Source organism: Rhea americana, unplaced genomic scaffold (assembly GCF_003343005.1).
Source record: "Rhea americana isolate MKP2758 unplaced genomic scaffold, rheAme1 scaffold_154, whole genome shotgun sequence".
NCBI classification, from domain to species: domain Eukaryota; kingdom Metazoa; phylum Chordata; class Aves; order Rheiformes; family Rheidae; genus Rhea; species Rhea americana.
The window spans coordinates 1208881-1230054 of NW_028185639.1; the positions used below are offsets into that span (position 1 = coordinate 1208881).

Sequence of the window (21174 nt, forward strand, 5' to 3'; positions counted from 1 at the left end):
TCTCCAGGCAGTACACTAAATCACAACCAATCGGTTGATTTTATTATGCATGGAAATATTCATTGAATGGAAGGTTTTCAATGTCAGAAGCTTGTTGAAGAAGAATCTTGTATAAACCTTTCTTCACTCCCCCTCTCCTCCACRGTTTTGCCATTCAAAAGATGCTAATTGCAGACAGTTAAAACTAATTGCTTTTTGAAAGTCTTGTTGCCACATTTGGGAAAGTAAAAACTTTGTGATTTAAAAGATTCCTCAGTGGAATGATTTTTAGATGGGTTTTTTAGCTTCCTATTTCTTGCCTTTTTGGGGGAAATGGTTCTACAAATCAGTAAGTTTTCTCTGAGACGTATCYTATTAGAGCGCCTGACAGCATTACRGTGCACTCCCCATCTTCTGACACTGCCTTTACGGTATGTATGACCCAAGCCAGGAATTAATTTCCTTTGTGCATGAAAACAGTTATCTCCTCTGTCTGTGAGGTTTAATTGAAAAAAGTCTAGACTTAAACTAGAGCTTGTGACCTCCAAAAGTTAATACAAACCCTTTCCCAACTTTTAATGAGTTTTCTCATCGCAATATCCTTACAAGTGTCATATATTAATGTTATCATAGTATATTTAATAACAAAAACAACAAGATTATTGAACACCACCACAACTTTTAAGACCTGTACTTAGAAAAGTAAATTATGTAAATCCCAGAAGTCTCAGCTGGCGTCCTCTTTTAACTCCTCACCTGCCTGAACTACCATTACTCCTAATGCTTGAGACATTTTGCTTGTGATTAGTTTCTGTATCTTCAGATGATTTGAAAACTTGCCTAGTTTAATAAGAAAGGGAAAGCAATTTCAGAAAAAAAGGGACAAATACCAGAAACACTAGAGAAAACTCATATATTTGATGCAAGTGAACAGAGTGGACTTCTCTTCTAGAAAGCATCACTCAAATCTCTAAATTTCAGTGTCACCATTTTCTAGTGAGACTTGAAAYTTTCTAATATTTATGGTAACAGGAAACAGCAGCCCAGCGAAATTTCTTAACCCTATGCATGAAAACAAATGTGAAAATGTCACTGCTTAATTATTAAAAAGGAAAATAAGTATGTCAAAATTCTAGTCAACAAAAAATTAGCACTAAATTTTCATTCTCCACACACTGCAATTTTCATCCTCACAAACTCTGCCTCCAACCACAAATTAGCAGCCTGTGCTCAAGAGACCCCTGGGAACCGACCAAAAAGGCAGAATGGAGAGGCAGCCCGGATCTCCAACAGGACACCTAAACCGCACCTGCTTCGTTTGGCTCACAGCAGTTGGATTAATCACTCACTTTCACGAGCGCTAAAATCAGCCACGCATTTGCAAAACAGAGAGGAACGAAAGAAAAATGGCTTCTTTCCTATCTTTAAACTACCCACGGAGAACACGGGGCAGTAGGGACCGACGCAGCCGCGTGCAGAGACAGCCCTTCGTTGCTCGGTGCTGGCACGCTGCCACGCCGTAGCCTCCTCCCTTCCAACCCAGCTCCCCAGCAAACGAGCAATTGCACAAGTTGTTCTCCAAATTAACTTCCCAACTCTATTTTTTTGCTAACGCCAAACGAAYACTGACATGGTCATAAAACTCTGCCATGCTAGAGCAGTATGTTCTTCTGAGATTAAGAAAATAAATCTTTTGTTAGAGAGAACTGATTAAAAAATACTCACTAATGCAAATTAGACGCTTAGTCTTTCAGTTGGTCAGAGAGAAACTGCAGAAGTATAACTATTCTATATTATTTTGGAATTGACCTTAAAGAGAGAGAACTAATTTGATTGTGACATATTACAGATCTACAATGTATTTAAATGCAGTAATTTCACTATAAATTTAATCTCAAGGCCAAAGAAACTGAACAGACTTTACAGATCAAAGGGCTTGCACCATTTTCCCAAACTCAAACAGGTTAAAGATGTCCCACCACCCTTGCAACCTGTTCCAGAGCACTAACAGAGCAATCTCAAATGTATGTTTATACACATATAAATAAATATATGCCCAATACACTACCTATGTAATGACATTAAACTTTTCCAGGGATATTCTTTTTTATTGTAAATAAATACCAGTTAAGCAGATGAGAAATACTACTACTTCTCTACCATTTAAAGTTCTGTAACATCCATGTTGTATTTGCTTTTTCCTTCAACCGAGGTTAGCGTGCAGGTCTGACAGAGTCAAGTGCCTTGCTCTATTCCCTAAAGCCCCAAGCCCCAGCATTGCCTGCCCAGCGTTGCTTCACCCCATCGCCCCACACTGCCGTGCTGCGTCTCCCTTTAGGTCTGCAGGGCCCATTTCTCTTCTGCATCCTTTTTCCAGCTGTGRCTATTCTCCTTTCAGCAGGGCTCCCTTTACACCCCACTAAGTGGCATTAAACATCTTGATTCTCTGGGCACTGCCACCAGGAGTCAATGGGGCTGCTCTCCTGCAGAAGTCATCACAGCTAGACAGGAAAGCTCACAGTACTTGGAAAGCATCTCAAGGACGTAAAGATAAATTCCACATTTAACTACGATTTTCATTATGTAATACAGTTTCTCCAAACTGCTTGGGCTGCCTCACTATCCCCACATTTCCTAAAAAAAAGCAAACAACAGCCAAAACATTCTTCTGACAAATCCTGCTCCTAGTTACATCTGAACAATGCCACCATGCCTTTGTGTTCCAAAAACCAGCGTTAAAGCTACTAAAATGATTTTTGTAAAGTGCATCAAGCCTAATCTTCATTTTCATTTCCATAAATTATATGAACTTACAAGTACACAGAAAWAATTTAAATAGATTCATATAATCTGTCTTAGGTATATGTAACTAGCACTGTTCGCTTGCAGAAGAAATGTACACAATGTTATTGAATTGTTCTGCACTGCACAGCAAAAGGACGGTTATCTTTATCCTTTCAAAGTGATTACAGCCTTCTAAAACCAAGCAACCCAGCAAATATGATCCTCTGGAAAGCAAACAATATGCTATTTCAGAAAAAAAAAATGCAAACACTACCATTCTCCCAGCAAAACAATCTTTGCCTACAGTAAACAGAATGCACCTGTTAGACATAATGAAAGAAAGGACACTGTACTTAAGCAATATTGCACAGAAAGTCAAACTATTCTTTCGTTAAAATGTTTAAATTTTGTTAAAATGGGATGCTTATATTGTGTGATTTACAAAAGCTGTAGTATTTAAGTCATCCTCTAGATTTACCATAAAAATAAGCAATGTATTAACGAAAATCAGGCATTTCTGCTCCCTAAAGAAATAAAAAGGCTTGTCTACCCTTTCATTTTAAAAGGCTTTCTTTTCTTCTGTGCCTCATTTTAAGAGCTAGGAGAATGAATGCCACCTGACAAAAGGCAGCAACACGTAGATTTTCGCTTCTGAAGTGACTTCACATTGGGGCTTGTGCTGGTGGTAGCACCTGCCTCCTCCTATCCAGCCACGAATCCCACTGCCCTTCCACACCCAACGGCTGCAAGGCGCCAAAAACACCRAGGCTTGGCCTCCCTGATGCTAGAGGAAACGAGCTGGATTCCTGGARMGCAAAGACCTGGCAGTGCTGCAGCRCAGYGCTAAGCTGGTGCCCCYGGCCCTCCTTTGAGAAACCCGCTTGTGCTCCGACCAGGAAGCCTAGTGCACCCTCGGGAATCAAGGGGACTAGGCTGGCAGGAAAGGTCCCACCAAGGTCCACCCTGAGCTGACGGGCGAACACAGCAGAGGGATGACGCCCCCGTGCCGCGCTCGCCACGCCGTGGCACAGGAGGGGCACGTGCTGGCTCCCGTCCTGGCTGCAGGCATGCCTTGGCACAGCAGCGCTGCTCTTACTTCCCTAACCAGTGAGGCCGCTCCAACAGGAAGYCTCATTTATTTTAGTTTCCCCTCTCTAACCAACCCACCCTCCGGCCCTCTGTCAAAGGGCAGGCAAAGGAACGCTGCTTTCCTCGGCCCCCAMAGGGAGCTGGAGCTCTCCAGGGCGTCCCACGCGCGCTGGAGACGTGGCACCGCGAAGGCACCACCGACGCTCTGCCTGAGCGCCCTCCGCTTTGAAGGTGAGGGAACTGCTTACCTGCGTAAGGGCAGCAGCACTTCAGCCTCGATTATCTGATCCRGAGCGGCTCCTTGCTAGTGGCTTGTGCTTTGCGTTGTACTTCTACACGCTACAGAGCTGGACACCAGYGCTATTCCTCCACTTCGGCTCCTTTACCATCCTTTGGCTGCAAATCAGTAAACTCGGCACGGGAGAGGCTTTTTCCGAGCACTATGCTACCCCGTATTTCCTCAGGCCAAGAGTATCCAGAGCCAGGGCTCAGCTCACACAGTTTCTCATTACCCTGCAGTTACGTGCTCGCGTCCAAGTCCGACCAAAGGCTCACCGCCTCCCTTCCCTCCCCTCCGATGTGTGCGAGCACCTGGTACCTCCAACAATTCGCTCACAGCAAATGAAGATGGTTGGCACACAGCTTGATCACTTAAAATATTTTATCTTKTGTAATGCTTTTCACTGCTTGTTAATATATTCACATTTGTAAAACTTCTGTGATTTATGTCCAGTGTTATGAAAACTAACTCCTGCAAAAAATTTGAATGTTTTGCTTTAATAGGATGTAATTCTGAAAGAATATAATAAATTATGCAGTACCAGATCTTTGGAACTTCAAATTTCTATCTGTTATATCAAAGCAATTATTTCTGCATGAACTGATCCGTTTGTATTTCACGGTAAAATCTTTTCAAATAAATGCCTCTAGGAGGATTTCAGTCCTAAAGCAGGTCTGGAATTTTKAAACTAGTAAAGTAGAAACCAGAAATCTGATTCTATCTTTTTTATTTCTTATATACTATTTTTATGATGGTGTCTGAACTGAGATTTAAAATAAGTGGTTCTTGAAATTACAGCATGGAAGTCAACATGAYAGAGGACACAACAGGATTTGTTTCCCCAGGAAACGTGGAGCTCTAGTTAGATTCTACCTGCTTCTCTGAGGTTCTGCGGTGCAGCAGGGACAGGCACCAACACTCTCCTCTGGGGAATCTTCTGCCAGTTCATCAGTGCACCACAGAGAACAGCTCCTTCGGTAAACTGTTAACTGAATAATTTCCAATCCTTTCTCTTCAGTCATATTTTCAGATGCATCTAAAACCTGGTTCCTTTGGAGATCATAATAAATATGTACCTAAATCAGGTGGTGGGTTTCAGGCTGTGCACGAGGCAGATGCACATGGCCCTGTCCAGTGCTCCACACCCCGGGAGCATCAGTACCTTTGCACGTCTCAGATAAATAACACCCCAAGGAGAGAAAACAAAACATCTCTGGGTATCAGTGCACCCATGGGACACTATGGCTTTTCCCACAGAACCGCTGAACAACTTGCAGCCTGGTGGCCCAACGGTCCACGGTGCAGCTCCATGGCACGATGGCAGCTGCCTTCAGTTTAGATCAGTCCTGCACGCTGGACATCGAGATGAGTTTCCGGTGCGACTGCAGACAGAGCCCGCTTCATACCGACAATGGATTTTGCAAATTCGAAGAAAGTTATTTATCCAAGTAACTTGTTTGCCTTTTGTGGAGTGCGAGCACTTAGAGCCGCGGCAGCAACCGGCTTTCCCCCAAGGCCCTGCGAGCGTTCCCACCTTGTTTCTGGAGAGGAGCGTACTCATCTAGTTTTGAGCACAGTAAACAGAACTAAATTTGCAATAAAAATCAATGAAATTCTATTTAGCTACTCCAGGGAAGCATCTTTGGCACAYTTAAAATTGTGGAATTTAATTAATTTTTCTTATTTATATTCTGCTCAATTAGCCAAGATTCATTTTACCTCATTAAGTTTAGATAAACTTTTATAGTGTGGCCTGATTGAGAATCCTGTGAAGCCAGCTGGAAAACATTCACTGGCTCCTAACTTTAACTAGTTAAAGATACCATGAAAATTACTATACATTTGTTTTCTACCATCTAAGAGGTTAAATGGGAATAGTTGTTTTATTGGTTAAATGAAAAAATAATGTTTAAAAAAATCTTGTATTTCCTGTTTAATCTTGTTGCGTATGCTAATTATCTCTGGTGTCCCTTGTGGCACTGGTTAGAAGCTGAAGGACTGAAACAATTAGTAAAAGGGACAGAAGGCCCTTTTCCATGCTACTCTTCTGAGATCTAACCACTACAAATCTTATGTGTCTGCTTGGAGTTGCTAATAGGCCAAGAGCACATAATCGCTACGGTTCCCTGAAATTTATATTTACATTCAGGTTTCTGTAGAAGAAACTTCCAAAGCAATAGGTATGTCTATGTTATTCTTAATTTCCCAGATTAAATGTAATAGCATTCTTAAACTATCTGAAGCATGCTCTTCTGGCTTGGAATTACTCAATATTAAATTCACAATTACATTATGCAAACTGTTTAGGAGAAAAATTAACAAAATATTAGCCTCCTTTGAATACACTCAATTTCATGGAATGCTGTAAAATTACTTCCTAACTAATCATCATCATAAACATCTTCCACTAGAAGGTAGAAAATTCTGCAGAGGGAAATTCTACAAGAATATGTCAATTCTCAGAGACCAAAGAATTTTTCATCCACCCGACTCTGTTTGCAGTAGATTTACTGGCGTATATAACATACAGACTTGATTTGGTACCACAGGTAAAAATCAAGCATTGAGAACATTGAGAACATGTTAATTCAAATCCACACTACAGCTTTTTTTTTTTTTTTTTACATCAAAATAAGCAAAAAACATACTGAAAAATAATAAATTTGGCTGAAAATATTACAAAAATATATTTAAATAACTAAGAAAAACATGCAYGTCTCTTCCCACTTAACATTTTCTCTAGTGAAAGAGAAATATAGAGTACTGTTATGCCTGTTGCATCTTTCCATCTTTTTATATTGAGCTYAGCAAAACTTGCTTCATTGTATTGCTCAACAGCTGCACAATATTTCTAATCAACTCAGAAAAGATGTCTACATGTCATTACTCCTTGAACTATTTCATAGCACAGCAATGTAACATAACTATTTTAGGTCTTGGAAAACACATCTGAAGTTCCTGGTGGTTTACTTGCATAAATTAACTACAGCAGTCACCCAAACAACTTGTTCATTTAGCTCCAATTAAAAACCTCATGGTCACAAATAATAAAAACTCACAATTACAAACAAAAATTCTTGTCTGCACATGTCCTAGATGGGCAGTCTAATGACTCTCCTTGCCTTGAAACTATTTGTTTGCATTCTACTTCTTAGTTTTTGGTAATTTGTTCTTTTCTCCTGTGGCTTTTGTATACCCTGTATTAAGCAAAAGAAACCTCAATTAAATTTTACTCTATACTAGAAAGAACACGAAGTAAAATTCCTTATGGAAAAGTCCTTCAGGGGAAAAAAAAGTCTTATAGTGGATGACGAGGCGATAAATTGATTTACATACACACAGGAACACTTAAGCAAGCGTATAAATATATACATCACACACAAAAAATGAGCTCAGCTTACAGACAATACTTTTGTAATGTTGGTAGGTATATTCGCATCCTAGAAGCTGTAAGAAAAAGGAGATCTCTTCCCTTATGGATCAGCAATGATCCAGCTCAACACAGATGAAATTAGCCCTTGGGAAAGGACTGCAGGGAAAGAACTGCTCTCGTGAGATTAGCTAACTTGAGCTAGCACYGCACAGCTCCCGCTGTACTGCTGGGAGGACTGACCTGTGGCAGYGAGCACCAGAAAAACTCCCGTGTCAACAGTCGCTACTGCAGCAGATACGTCTTGCTCAGTGATGTCTCTCTCCTCCTTGTCCTCCGTCACACGTATTACACACATCGACTTTTGCAGGTACCCCTGAACTAGATTTACCCAACAGATTCCTGAGCCAGTTGACCAGTCTTAAATTAGAGACCAAGAACCACAAAGATTCCCTCCAGTCTTAACTCTGCTCCCACCCACTTCATTCTTGTCTTACACACGAGATCAAGAAACATTAAGACATCCAACTCCAGTAAAGGCAGGAGTTGGAAAATCCTGAGATGGACAGGCAAATATTATGAGGTTGGACAAATAATTACAAGGCACAAAAGACAAAGAACAGTTACGGTTTTTGTTAGCTTTTAAACTTTACAAAGTGTGCTTGCTCTACCTGACACTGCATGAAAACAAAGCTGGAAACGAAACATGGAAGTTGGCTGCCAAAACACAGGGCCAAGCTGTCCTGGAATCTGCTCSCTGCTCTTCCCTTTGACTTTGTTCAGCAGCTACCTCTACTCTCCGCAGGGAAATTGCTAAGTGTTATAGTTGTACTAACATCTCAACTCTCAGCAACAGTAACTGCCTACATCTGCACCACTGATTTGTCCCCAAATGGGGAAAAAACAGCCCACAGATGTTTTAAGAGTGTATATGCTGCTATTGACATGTGAAACCTGGTTTAAAACATATTCTTTCAACAGCACTGCACTGACATTTTTTGGAAGGAAAAGCCATACTACTTGCTTTAACAAGTAGTTAAATATATAGTAAATTAAGTCTGACTTTCATGACATTTACCAAGCAAACAGCTGGGCATGAATGAAAGGATTTGCCTTGTTTGCCTTTTCCAACCACTACATAAAATACTTAATTAAGTTTTTGCTATTGTCAATATCTTGATATTACATTCAAAACACTGAACCAATTTCTTCTGCTTCACACTAGAAAAATCAGTTGTTTATCTAAGAGGAATGAATGAAGGAGAACTAATTTGCAACGTAACTCAGCTTGGTCACACGATTCTTGCAGGARATAAGATAAAGGGTCACAGCCGTATATTCCCTCTGCAAGTGTATTTTTACCACGACGAAAGTTCTTGCCTTCTAGTTACTCACGTCAATCCTATTCCAATGAGAAGTGTGTTATAAATGTATTTTCATACTTAGTTACATGAGAGATTCGGAAAGTTTGTCTTACTGCATTAGAAGTCATAATCTATTTGCACAGACTAGCTGAATCGAGATCCATAAAGCCAATTGAGATCTGTCCATCCATATATTTGCATCGTGTTCCATGACAGACTTCATTTTTCAATGGCAAAGGATGTTGAAGAAATTTCAGTATTAGAAATTTGTCTGATATTATTCTGTATCCCTTTTTCTTATGTAGTCTGTTTACCTTTGCAACACTTTCTCATTATGAATGCCACCGAGTTTTCTAGCAATGACAGAAAACAAACGGCTGAATTCTCATACGACATCTGAGAATCATCTTAGGAAAAATTACCCAATTTTAGAGAATCTTAGTTGGGAAGCTGAGTGCTTGCAGTTTTCAGCACAGATTTACTGTCCCACAGTAGCAGAAAACTGATATTCATTTAAATGAAATCTCTGACATTATTTTAGCTCAGAAAACCGCTGTATGTGCATGCCTTTCCCCGCATGGGCCAACACAGATATAAAACTGAAAAATAATTTTATGTTGAATATTAGCTTGAGTAGGAAGTTATCACTTTAATAACTATAAACATTCATTTGCTTGCTTCATTACACAGCATTAAAGCTGGGCAGATCATTTACAACAAGCTTGTTAAAACTACTCAGTATTCAAAGTGAAGCTTTTTAAACTGCTAGACACATAGGACACACACAGGAAAAAATCCAGCTTCCTGGATAGATGAGTATCATGTTTCCATTTTGAATATTTGGGAAATGTTCATTTTATTTTTCATAAACATTATTTCTTGCCCATCTAAAATCTGTGATTTCCAGTACATGGACTGGCTAGTCTCTCTTAAATAACAAACACACAAGGAAAATTACTGATGAGTGAATTGTCTTACTGATTCGAGTGCCTGTCGGAGGCAAAGAAAACCAGACAACTATAAAGCCCTGCAGAATACCTTGGTCAGCAGAGCATAAAGAAACCCTCAAATGCCCAAAACTGTAAAAGAAGGTCTCCAAGTATTTACAGCTCTTCTTATATATATTTATATATTTAATCTAAGAATAATTTTTTTAAAAAAAGAACAAACAGCAGTGCTCCTAGTTCCAGCAGAGGCTGAACCAATGCACCAACGCACTTGGTAGTGACACAAGGAGCCCACGACAGTCAAAAATGGCATCAGCTGGCCTGAGCCAAGGAGCTTCCTCGGCACATCCAACCACACAAGTTGCGTCCCGCTAAGTGACACAACTCCCAGCCCTCATCTCCAGATGAGCTCAAGGGGCTAGAGCTGACTAAGCTTACTCTTCAACTACAACCCAGAAAGGGGCTGCTCTTACGGAAAACTTTATCTCACATTATACTTGAAAACTCATGTGGCAGGTTGGACTGAGCAACTCTGGCTTTAGAAAAGCGTGCTGCATTCAAGGGTTGCACGTTAGTAGCCCCTCCAGCACATTAATTTCCCCCCAATGATAGATACRTGACCGCTGTGAATTGCCCGTCACTCCTGTTTATTRTGGAAGAGAAACTTTTCCAGAAAATACCATAAAAATAATTGAGTAATTGTTGTTATAAGAATGTGTTTCACATCAGCAGAATTTCCTCATGAAGCAAGCTGACAGACACATGAAAGACCATGCAGAAAAATTCTGGCATTAAGAGCTGTTTCTAACATACAGCATTGCTTGGCTGTTAAGTTCCTGATAGGAAAAATACTTAGTCACTTCCCAGCTGTTCTGTGGCAGGCTAAAACATTAAATTTAAACCATTAAATAATTTTGAAAGCAAAAGAACAGGTGGCAAATGGTTTATATGGCAGATGGTGCCTTTTTTAATATTTGTACTCACTGCTAATTTACAGAGTCCGTAACCGCAGTCTCATATTTTACCTTTTTTCACTTSAGTAATTAGGAAATTGTATGTGAAAGTATGAAAATAAATACCACAACTCTTTAAAAAAAGATAAATTGCAACTTCTGTTATATTGGTACAGTAGCCCTAAGAGTGGTATTAGAGACTGTKAGACACCCTGTACCCTAATTATACCACATAACCGTAAATTCCAGAAGCTTACTGCAAGTTTTTGTCTTGTTTTTTTAAGACAYAGTCCTCCTCAAAGATTTGGCTTGATGGTACTGGAAAATTAAGTTTTCTCTTTAAAAGCAGAGTAAATCAAATTGAAGCTGCAGTACATGTCACTCTAACTAGCTTTATCTCTAAAAGCTCCTAGTTTGTCTTTATATTAAATCTGGTACAAAAACTGCACTAATAGCAAGACTAAATATTAAAATATTTCTGTAAAGGAATGTGTTGCTAGGCACATGCATAAGCAGATGAACCAATGAACGAAAATAGGAAAAAAAAGAGATAAAGTAAACCCGAGCTCCAACAGAATTTCTGGAACTGTCTCCGTTTTACCTCATCGATGTGAATAAAGTTTTCCCTATGCTCTACAGCAACTGTAGGAATACTGTGCTTGGGTATTTCTCTCTAACTTATGTTTCTGAAAGACTCYGTCTGAGGCTCCTTGAATTTTACTCTAGCAAATGCACCCACCCACGGTAAGCACTTCCTTGAACAAACTTGTACGTCCCTACCTACCTTTTAGCTCTGCAGATAAAATCTTCTAGGAGGCTGTGTCAGGGAACGCCAACCCCTGTTCAGTTCCACTGAAAGGGGAGAGCTGGGATAAAGTTCAGGAATTCAAGCATTAGTGTAAACTTTCATGACAGATGAAGCTTAGAGTTATTGAAAGAAAAATAATTTTTTTTCCAAAGTGTTGCTTACAGCATACCCTGCTGCTTGCAAACAATTACAATGTTCTCTAGGAAAGGAAGAGCAAAGGGATCATTGAACAAAATGTCCAACACCAGGATAAGGATGCAAAAGTTGTTGATTATGCTGCCATTTCTCAAACTGGTGCTATAGATTGACTCAGCGGGCTTCTCAGGGACATAGGGTGGACTTACAGTCTTTTTTTTTTTTTAATAAAAACAATAAAAAAATTAAGAAAAAAATACAGTACTACAGAACACAGCAGAAGCACAGAATAGTTGCCCAGGACTGCGTCTAGTTGAGTTTTGAATCTCTCCAAGGATGGAGACTCCTCAACTCACTCGGCAACAGTAAAGAAGTATTTATACACATCAGTATGATTCCTCCTGAGCCTTCTCTTCTCCAGGCAGAACAGTCATGGCTCTCTCAGCTTCTCTTTATGTGAGAGATGCCCCAGTCCCTTTATCAGCTCTGCAGCCCTTCCCTGCTTCAGTCAATCTGTSTCTCATACTGGGGAGCCCAGCACTGGACCCAGCACRCCAGGTGTGGCTTCACCAGTGCTGAGCAGAGAGGCAGGATCACCTCTCCCGACCTGCTGGCAACTCTCTGCCTAATGCAGCCCAGGAGGCCACTGGCTGCCTTTGCCAGGAGGGTGCACCGCTGCCTCATGTTCACTTTGGTGTCCACCATCCACCAGGACCGCTGGGTCCTTCTCTGCCAAGCTGCTCTCCAGGTGGCCAATCCCCAGCCTGCCCCGGTGGCTGGGGCGATTCCTTCCCAGGGGTAGGACTTTGCACTCGCCTTCGTTGARCTTCATGAGGTTGCTGTCTGCCCACCTCTCCAGCCTGTYGAGGYCCCCCTGAACAGCAGCACACCCATCTGCTGTACCAGGCACTCCTCSCAGTTTTGTCTTGTCTGCAAACTTGCTGAGCATGCACTCTGCCCCACTATCCAAGTAATTAATTTTTCTAATATCTCCTACTATTGAAATTTGGGTAACTTTTTTCACCAGACACTAACCATTGAGGCACAGTGAAGAAACAGTCATAGTGCTCACATAACTACATTACATATGCATGAATGTTAATGGGAATGGCTTATGAATAGCTCAAATATCAATATTTTAAAYATTTGTTTAGCCAAAAGCATTGGTATTACACCTCCAGCTTGGTGTGAGAGGCTTATCTCAAGCCATCATCAATAAAATGTAAAGTAAAACAACTAATTACATGTTACCTTCTGGAAGTTGTCAAAAGATAATTACAGAAGCAATAACTTAAACRTTTTAGGATTATATACGAGCATCTTGAATGTCCTTCTCTGCAAGAGTGAATGTTGGCTGACCATAACACACTACTCAAAACCTTACCCTGGATGTTGGCTGTGATGACTTTCTGCTGGAATTCCATTTTTCCAGAAGAAGCTGTAAGCTTAATAGCTTTTAAAGGAAACCAAAAGTGGTACCAAAGATATAATTTTATTGTTGCTGGAGTCACTAATAATTACTGTTTTAACCACTTTCAGAAGAAGGCCTAATCATAATATTCAGGATATTCATCATTAGAAGCTGGCTGAATCAGGTGCTTTGCTCTCTGTAACGTATGGAAGACACCACATAGCTCATTCTTTTTTCAAGCTTGATTATATAGTGAACTGTGCTCACTAATCAAGTTATTAGATGTTCTGAGGGGGTTGCCAACTCCACTCAGCATTTCAGTGCATTACAAACAGAATTCATTGTACAGGAATGATAAGAGGCACCATGTTAAACACAGTGAAATTTCAGTAAAAGAAAATAAGCATATCAAAGACCCCGTCAATGAAGGAAATTTGAAATGTTTACCTTTGTTTAAAAGTTTCAGGGAAAAAAGTACTTTCATTAACAAAAATGGCATCAAAGAAGCACAATAGTTACACTCAGCTTTTGTTAGAAAAATGCTAAAATGAATTTCTAGATAGAATCCTACATTCTGAAAGGCAGTAAGCAGAATAATATGTTTGACAACTGTACAAATATTTAACAACTATGTTACAAAACTGATTGTCACATGCCTTGTCTTGAACCGTTTGAGATCAACAGTTCTTAGAAGTGGAAAAAAATTTGGAAATCAAGTCTGAGGGACACATGTGCATCTTGAAAAACTTCATAAATCACATTATTACAGAAATTAATCTATCCATTCTCCAGAACAAAATTCTGTTATTTTCACAAGTATTTCACTTCATTTTTTTTTTTTTTAAAAAAAAGGAAGAACAAATGAGAAGTGAATTAATAAGCAAGAACAGTCCACAAAGCAAGAGCCTAGGACAAAAATGCTTTTTTCCAGGTGGCAGAAMAAGAAGCCTGGGGACTACCTCCCTCCCTTGCATCGCTCCTCGGGGCACAGGTAGCTGAACTAAYGTAATTTGCTAGCGGAGTTCCAGCCAGGCTTCTCAGTGTACACTCGCTTTTACATCTTTTCCTATGATATCCTGGAACCTAGCTGTTTCCCAGAACCATTTCCCTTTCAGACTGTACGACCTGGTCGGCAGTAAGCCTTATCTTTCTGTGACAATATATACAAAGRTTACAAGATTTTCCAGTCTCAGCAAACACCCACTTACCAATTTTAATTATGGCCCTATAGCCACATAGTCACTAGCAAAATCCCCCAAAATTTTATAGGACGGAGACAGGACATCAGTGGTTTTGGAGGCCTTTTCACATGCCAGAAAGCTGAACAGTGAAGRGTGCTTTTTTTGTTTGTTTTTGTTTGTTTGTTTGTTTTTTGAAGGAGTGGAGGATTGGGGTATATTAGATGATTAAGAAAACAATTTTGCAAGTTGGACAAGTACTCCAACGTACATGTTCTCCATGTACATTCATATAATTCAGGATTTTTTTAAAATGCAGGTAATGCTATGGGAAAAAAAGACTTACCAGCGTGCTCATTTATTTTTTGTTTCCAGTATACTTCTGAYTCTTTTCTCTCAAAGAGATGTCAGCAGCAACTCAGCTGAAGCCATCAGATTTGTGTTCATCTCTGCGGAGCTCTTGAATGTCTTATTTTCTAAGAATATTTATTTCTTTAAAAACAACACAGAAATAGCAAAGCCATGCATAAAATGACTGCGCCCCCTATTTTTAAGACAAATTTGTCCTTTGTATGCATCTGTGGTGAAAGTGGGAGAAYAGTGTTCCTCAAACTTATTCTAATTATACTATGCATTTACACAGACTAAAATCATGATGATGGCCCAAACTAGTTTTTATAGGTTGGAAACAATTGCTTTCAGTCATGTGAATAGTAAACAAACACAAATACAAATTAGAATTGTAGTGGTATTCAATTTCAACCCATACAGAGTCATCACAAGGATTAGCAGTATGGGATTATTCATCWGCCCAGGCAATACTAAAATTAAATTGGGTTTCTGAATTTTAAAGGACTTAATAGCATTTTAAATCTCAAGTCCAGCAACATTACTAGCTGAAAATTGATGTGCTATGCTAAGAGTAACTGCACGCTACAGCGGGCTCTTGGGCTAAAGGAAGTTGAAGTCCTAAGGTAAGAAGAAAAAGCAACAGCCACATTAAAAATCTTACTGACCACAGGGATTTTTGACTCTGGTAACATCTGTTACTGGGTGGAGACGTGTACGGCGAGTTCACATTTCTGTGGAGCAGGTGAGCACAAATGATTAAACATCACCACATTTTTGGCTCGGTTATCCTTGCTCATTTGGGAGCTATGCCACAGTGCTCGCTGACGCTTGTTTTCTCAGCCTAAGGTGTTTTCTGTCTGAATTTTGGATCTTAGCAGAGAGGCACCTGCTGAGCAGGTACTTCTATGACTTCTGCTGAGTGCCAATTGCCAGCATGCATACACATGCCTCCCCCTTACCCACAGTCTCTTTAATTTATACAGATCTATATGTAATTCTCTGAAAGAAAAAACAAAAAAACAAAAAACCCTCTGACCCACAGATCTGCTTGCAMTGCGTTTAAGTTGTATTTCAAGCACTGCACCACCCCAAAGCTCCACGCAGACCCACCTCACCATGGGGGCTTCTCATGCCACCGTACCTCTGTCCTTGCCCAGGTGACACTCRGCCACTGAGCAGCAAGAAAAGCTTGTCCAAACCAGGACAACGCTCTGCACATGGCTCTATCCCCTAACGCCCGGAAGTCAAATATTTTATTTTTCTTCTTTTCCACAAATCTATTTCCACCATTAAAAGTCTGTAAGATCAGCACAGGGCCAAACTAATACATAATGCCAAAAATTACTACAAAAGTTTTTCATATCACAGAGCCCTTACACTCACAGCAAACTTGCTTTACTCCTTCTCCCTTGAACAGGATTAGCGTATTATCATCTGCTTTTTACTGGGGGAGAAAATGCACGTAAGCKCAAGAGGGATCTTTTTACAGGACCCTGTACAGAAAAAGGCTGCAAAAAGTTTTAAATTCAAATATCCTGATATCTCTATTTCTGATTTTCTTTTATAAAACATAAAATGAATTATACTAAAATGAACTTGTAAAAATTATCATAGCATTCTGAATACTTAAACTTCCCTTCCCACAGGAATTGGTGATTCACTCCCACCTTCCAATCTCATTTTTGGCTATAAAAAAAGGGGAGGGGGAAGGGGCACAAAGACCCAGATTCAAAGAAATTCAGATTCCAGAAATTAAATCTATGATACAGGAAATCTGTAAGATACTGGAAATTCTATTTGCGAATTACTGCTGGCATACATCACTAACACTCCTCCTTTTTTTTCCTAATTTACTAATTCTTACTAATTTACTAAGTTAAGTTGCCAAAAAGTAACATAGCTGTAAGGGTGCATAAGTAGTCATTTTAAAAAGCCTCTTTCAGAACAAATATTCAATTATAAGATTATTGATAAAACAAAGTCCACCCACACTGCAGTTAGAAATAGTATTACACAAGGTGGTAATAGCCACCTCCAGTATAATCAATTAACAGTTCATAAATAAGCACACAAATGTTTAGTCTTATAGATAACAATATGCAAGTAGATTTAAGACCGAAATAATCCACTCTTCTGTTTCCTAAGTTGATTTACACTATGTGAACATTGCCTTACATAAACTTGAGACAAGGAGAACACGAGAAGTTCATTAATTATCAYGTTACTTTATAAATCATATATGAAACAAGAAAAATGCAACCACCCCCAGGGTCCACAGATTATGTTCTTTCAAAGATTTATTTTTTTTGAGAACAATAAGTCATCTTTAATAAATGTCAACACACTGATGTTTTTAACTCAAAGGCAGACAGAGTAATAAAATATATTCACACTTGGGATTATCTGTGCATTAGATTACTTTTCCTTGATGCTTTCCCAACCCTTAACTTATACTGCAATATAGAAATATAATTTTGTTTTTGACAGCAGAGAGCTGCCTTTGACCACTGACCATTTTTAAGTTAAATCCAACTTCAACATCTTGTCTACTGTGTATTTCAACAGAAAAAAATCATAGGAAGTCATATTGCAGCAGCAGCAGTATGTACCGACTAAATGTTTTTTTTTAAAATGTTTCTGCAAAGAATTTAACTGCTATGTTCTCAGTTTAATTCAAGAGCTCTTTCCATTCACGTCTATCAAAATTCTGGTTCATTCACTAGCGTTTATGAAAATCCTCATGCCTTTTATCAGGTAGCTATACTTGTATTTCTGYGAACTTAATGCCAGCACAGCTTAAAAGCCATGCCTATTCCAAGGTTGTATGAACAATTCTGCTTCCTCGTCTGCTCCATAATGCACTGAACTTAATAGGATGTTCAGGAAGCTTTTCATTAACCTCATATTGACAAAGGTAATCTAAAATGAACACCTTAAAATCCTCTTTGCTACTAGCACAATAAAAAGAAACTCATGAAAAATGCTTTATAGAAATCTTCGCATAGTACATAGCCCTCACCACAGCAACTTGACGATTAATAGAGAAAAATGTTTAGGTGAATCTCAAGTTTATTTTACATGTATTGGGAATTTTCAAGCCTTCTGTTTTTAAAAAGCTAATATATATTCTGTTGGAGAAACAAGACCCAGAACTGTGCAGTTTACTGTGAATGATTGACACTAGGATGATTGCCCAGACACTCCAAACATGATATCTGATAGCCTATCATACACTCATTTGAAAGGAAAGCAACAATTATCACGGCCTGACATGTTTATCATTGTAAAGCTGAGCCAGTTATCTAAATGGTATAGCTTCCTGATATTATAATATTCTATCATGTCTAACACAATTCACACAGAGCTTGCTATTGCAGTCGTAAATCTAAAGCCTTGTGCCTGCTTCTTCCTAGAATGCCTGAGTATTTGAATTCAAGGAAGCTCTTGTCTGGAAGAATATATCTGGCATGTAATTCTTTTTCAGTACAGATAAAGAATGACTTTTCCCTTCCGGAGTCTCCTTACAGGTGCTTACTTAAAGRGATGCAGAACAGTTTCTGTGGATCAAACGAGAACCCTGTGGGAAGTCTCACCAACAGCTTGTCCCATAACAGCACTTAACTGTGCTTTGTACCTTTATTTAGGCACACTCATCTCTTGACAACATCTGAAAGACTTATACTTTCATTTGTATGAGTCAGTTTGCTCCACCTTCTTCAAATACCTGAGAAGTTTCACAGAGTCAATATAGGTAACAACTTCTTCTAACCGTACTTTCCTGGAAGTCATTTACCTGAATGATTCTGATGATTGCTCAACAGGAACAGTAATTACCAAGATAATTTTTCACATGAAAATTTCATTTGAACACCTAAAACCATAACTGTATACTTTCCACAAATTTCTATCTCACTCTATTTTGCTACGTTACACTTCAAATACCAAAAGATGATGGAAAATGCACCCATGTTGAAACCTTTAACATAATTGGTATATAATATTTCTAAAATACAGTCAAGATACAAACTGTTTCAAAAATAGCCCTATGACTTTGCATCAGTCAGATTTGTTATAACAAGTTAGGGATGTAGTAGTACCTCCTCAGGTGTCATATTCAGAATGCTGATACATGATATCTTGCTAAAAACAGCATTTTTTCATGTAAGAAACAATCTAAACTTATCATAAAGCACCGTGGCCAACTTCTCCAGTATATCTTATAAGCTCACCAAACAATCTAGCTGATTCTTAATCAATTATTATTGCATGTATAGCAGATACCTTTCAACTGCCAATATTRCAGATCGAGTCTTCTGCAAAGACTAAATGCCATTGATCATGTCATCTTACTGACCACAAAAGTCAGTAGGATCATACAGGATGTAACTCAGTTCCTATACTATGCATACATGTTAATAAAAATTGAAAGTTTATATGGAATAATCTGGGTTTTGAACCCATTTTTAAGACAATTTCAGAGGACACCTCTAAGTCCCGAACACAGTAATGTAATCCATATCCAGCAAGGGTTTAACAAAGAATACTGAGAACARCAGCCATGCTCCGGAGGCTCTCCTTGCTCCAAATTTGATAAAAGCCACCAGGAATAGGTCTTACCWGGAAAAGGTGAAGTCAAAACTGGAATTCTGATTGGTGACAAGGTCAGCACATGGCATGGCTGGACACTCATAGATGAAGGTCCCTGAGGTGTTTCAGAATCTACTGACATCACGGCGGTGGTGGCTGCTGCTGCTGCAGCAGCTAACGCAATGGTTTGACTACCACCAACTGGTTTAAGGCTATTCTGGCAACCACCTATAGAAGAAAGAAATACAATATATATAATTAACTTTAATCGGAAACAAATGGATTTATGTAGTATTTTTCAGCATTCTGAATTTCAAAACAAGAAGAAAGGAAAGCATTCAATATTTTTCACAYGGCCTCCACTGTCTGCATGTCTACCTTATTGAGACACTAGTTTTTAAAAACATTTTCAAAGAACTCAAAAGCCATTGTCCAATCTCTATTGCTGAGCCACTGATTCAGTGTAATTGTTCCCGTCAGTAGCTCATCCCCCAGAGCCTCACCCCTTTCATAAATCTTACCCTAAAAATCCCAGTTTGTAGTTAGTGCATCTTTAGAGATTAAAACACTCACATATTTGAATATCCCATTGTAACCTAGGGGGACAAAGCAAACAAAAATACTATACAAGTCCTATATAAACTGTGTGGAGTTACCACACTGAAATGAAAAATCTATGTTAAAAACCCAAATATTTGAATATATTGGTATTTTCAGTTCCATGGCTTCCTAATCCTATATGAACAACCTTATTTTGTTTCTTCCTAAATACAAGTTGTCTGATTTCAAATCTGACTTTTTTGTTATATTAACTGTCTAATGTTAATGTTACACATTGGACTGCTTTCCTGTAATAATAAGCATGCAAATACCAGAGCTTTAGAAGTTGTATGTATGGGCAACCTTCCTCTTGAAAACATTCAATGCAGGAAACTTCTAATTATTTTAAATGAAAACTGGTAAGAAGTCTAGCAAATCCAGGCTTGAGCACACTTTTCACTATGTAACATTCACCTTTAAGGGTAACAAACTTAGGGGAAGACCTTCAGAGCTCAATCAGGGCTAAGTATGTTAAATAAACAAAAAAAATAAGTAGCAAAAATCTTAAGAAGAAAACCTAATTTGACAAACACCAGCTGTTACCCTCTCTTTACACTGAGCTATGTATTCAAAAATTAAGCAATCATTAGCTTATTATGTCATTTAGCAAATGTTTTCAGTGCATACGGAAATCCTTCAGGCAAGAACAGCCAACTGGTAGCTCTACAAAAATCACTGTTTGATCACAGTCATCACTTTAGGCATTTCATAAGTTTATGGAATTTCTTTTCCCAAAGAGTATCTGTGCATATATTTTTTTTCTTTTCTTTCTTTCTCTCGCCTTTTTTTTTTTTTTTTTTTAAATAGCCAGCAAAGGGACGTTTAAGGCCAGCTCAAGACACCGGTAGGTAACTGCGCCGTGGTACAGAGTATCTCCAGCAGCAGTGAACGGGCTGCAGCGGGATTTCTCCAGCAAGGGGATGCCCAGGGCACGTCTCGCAGGCCCTGCTGAGGAGCAGAGGGCAGGAGGAGCCAGGGAGGCCACTAGCTCACGGGGGCTGGCAAAGCGACTGCTAACCCCCCCAGCAAGCCCCGGACAGCCCACAGGGATACCTTCCAGGGCTTCACCCAAGACCYCTCCCCGTGGCAAGTGCATCAGCCCCCAGCTGGGATCCTCGAGGCTTGGGAGAGAAGAGCCTCGGGATTTTCTGCATCCCGGGCGCGCGAGCCGGCGCCGAAGCAGCCCGTTATGGGCGTCAGGGATGCCCGGCTGCCGGGCACGGAGCCCGGCGACGCAGCCGGACTGCAACGCTGCTGCTACGGTTTACGCAGGGAGCGGTGCCCCGAGCGCGCGTGCTGCTGCGCATCGCACCCCAAGGCGCGCAGCTCCCCGCGCAC

General features: G+C 39.7%; 1 protein-coding gene across 1 annotated transcript in view; it reads right to left on the reverse strand.

Moving 5' to 3' along the window:
- Nucleotides 1–21174, reverse strand: part of TCERG1L (transcription elongation regulator 1 like) — a 147999-nt gene that overhangs the window by 71015 nt on the left and 55810 nt on the right. Inside the window, exon 6 of the mRNA XM_085299795.1 lies at nt 19267–19464. Coding sequence (XP_085155921.1) covers nt 19267–19464 — 198 coding nt within the window. The remainder of the gene's footprint in view (nt 1–19266; nt 19465–21174) is intronic.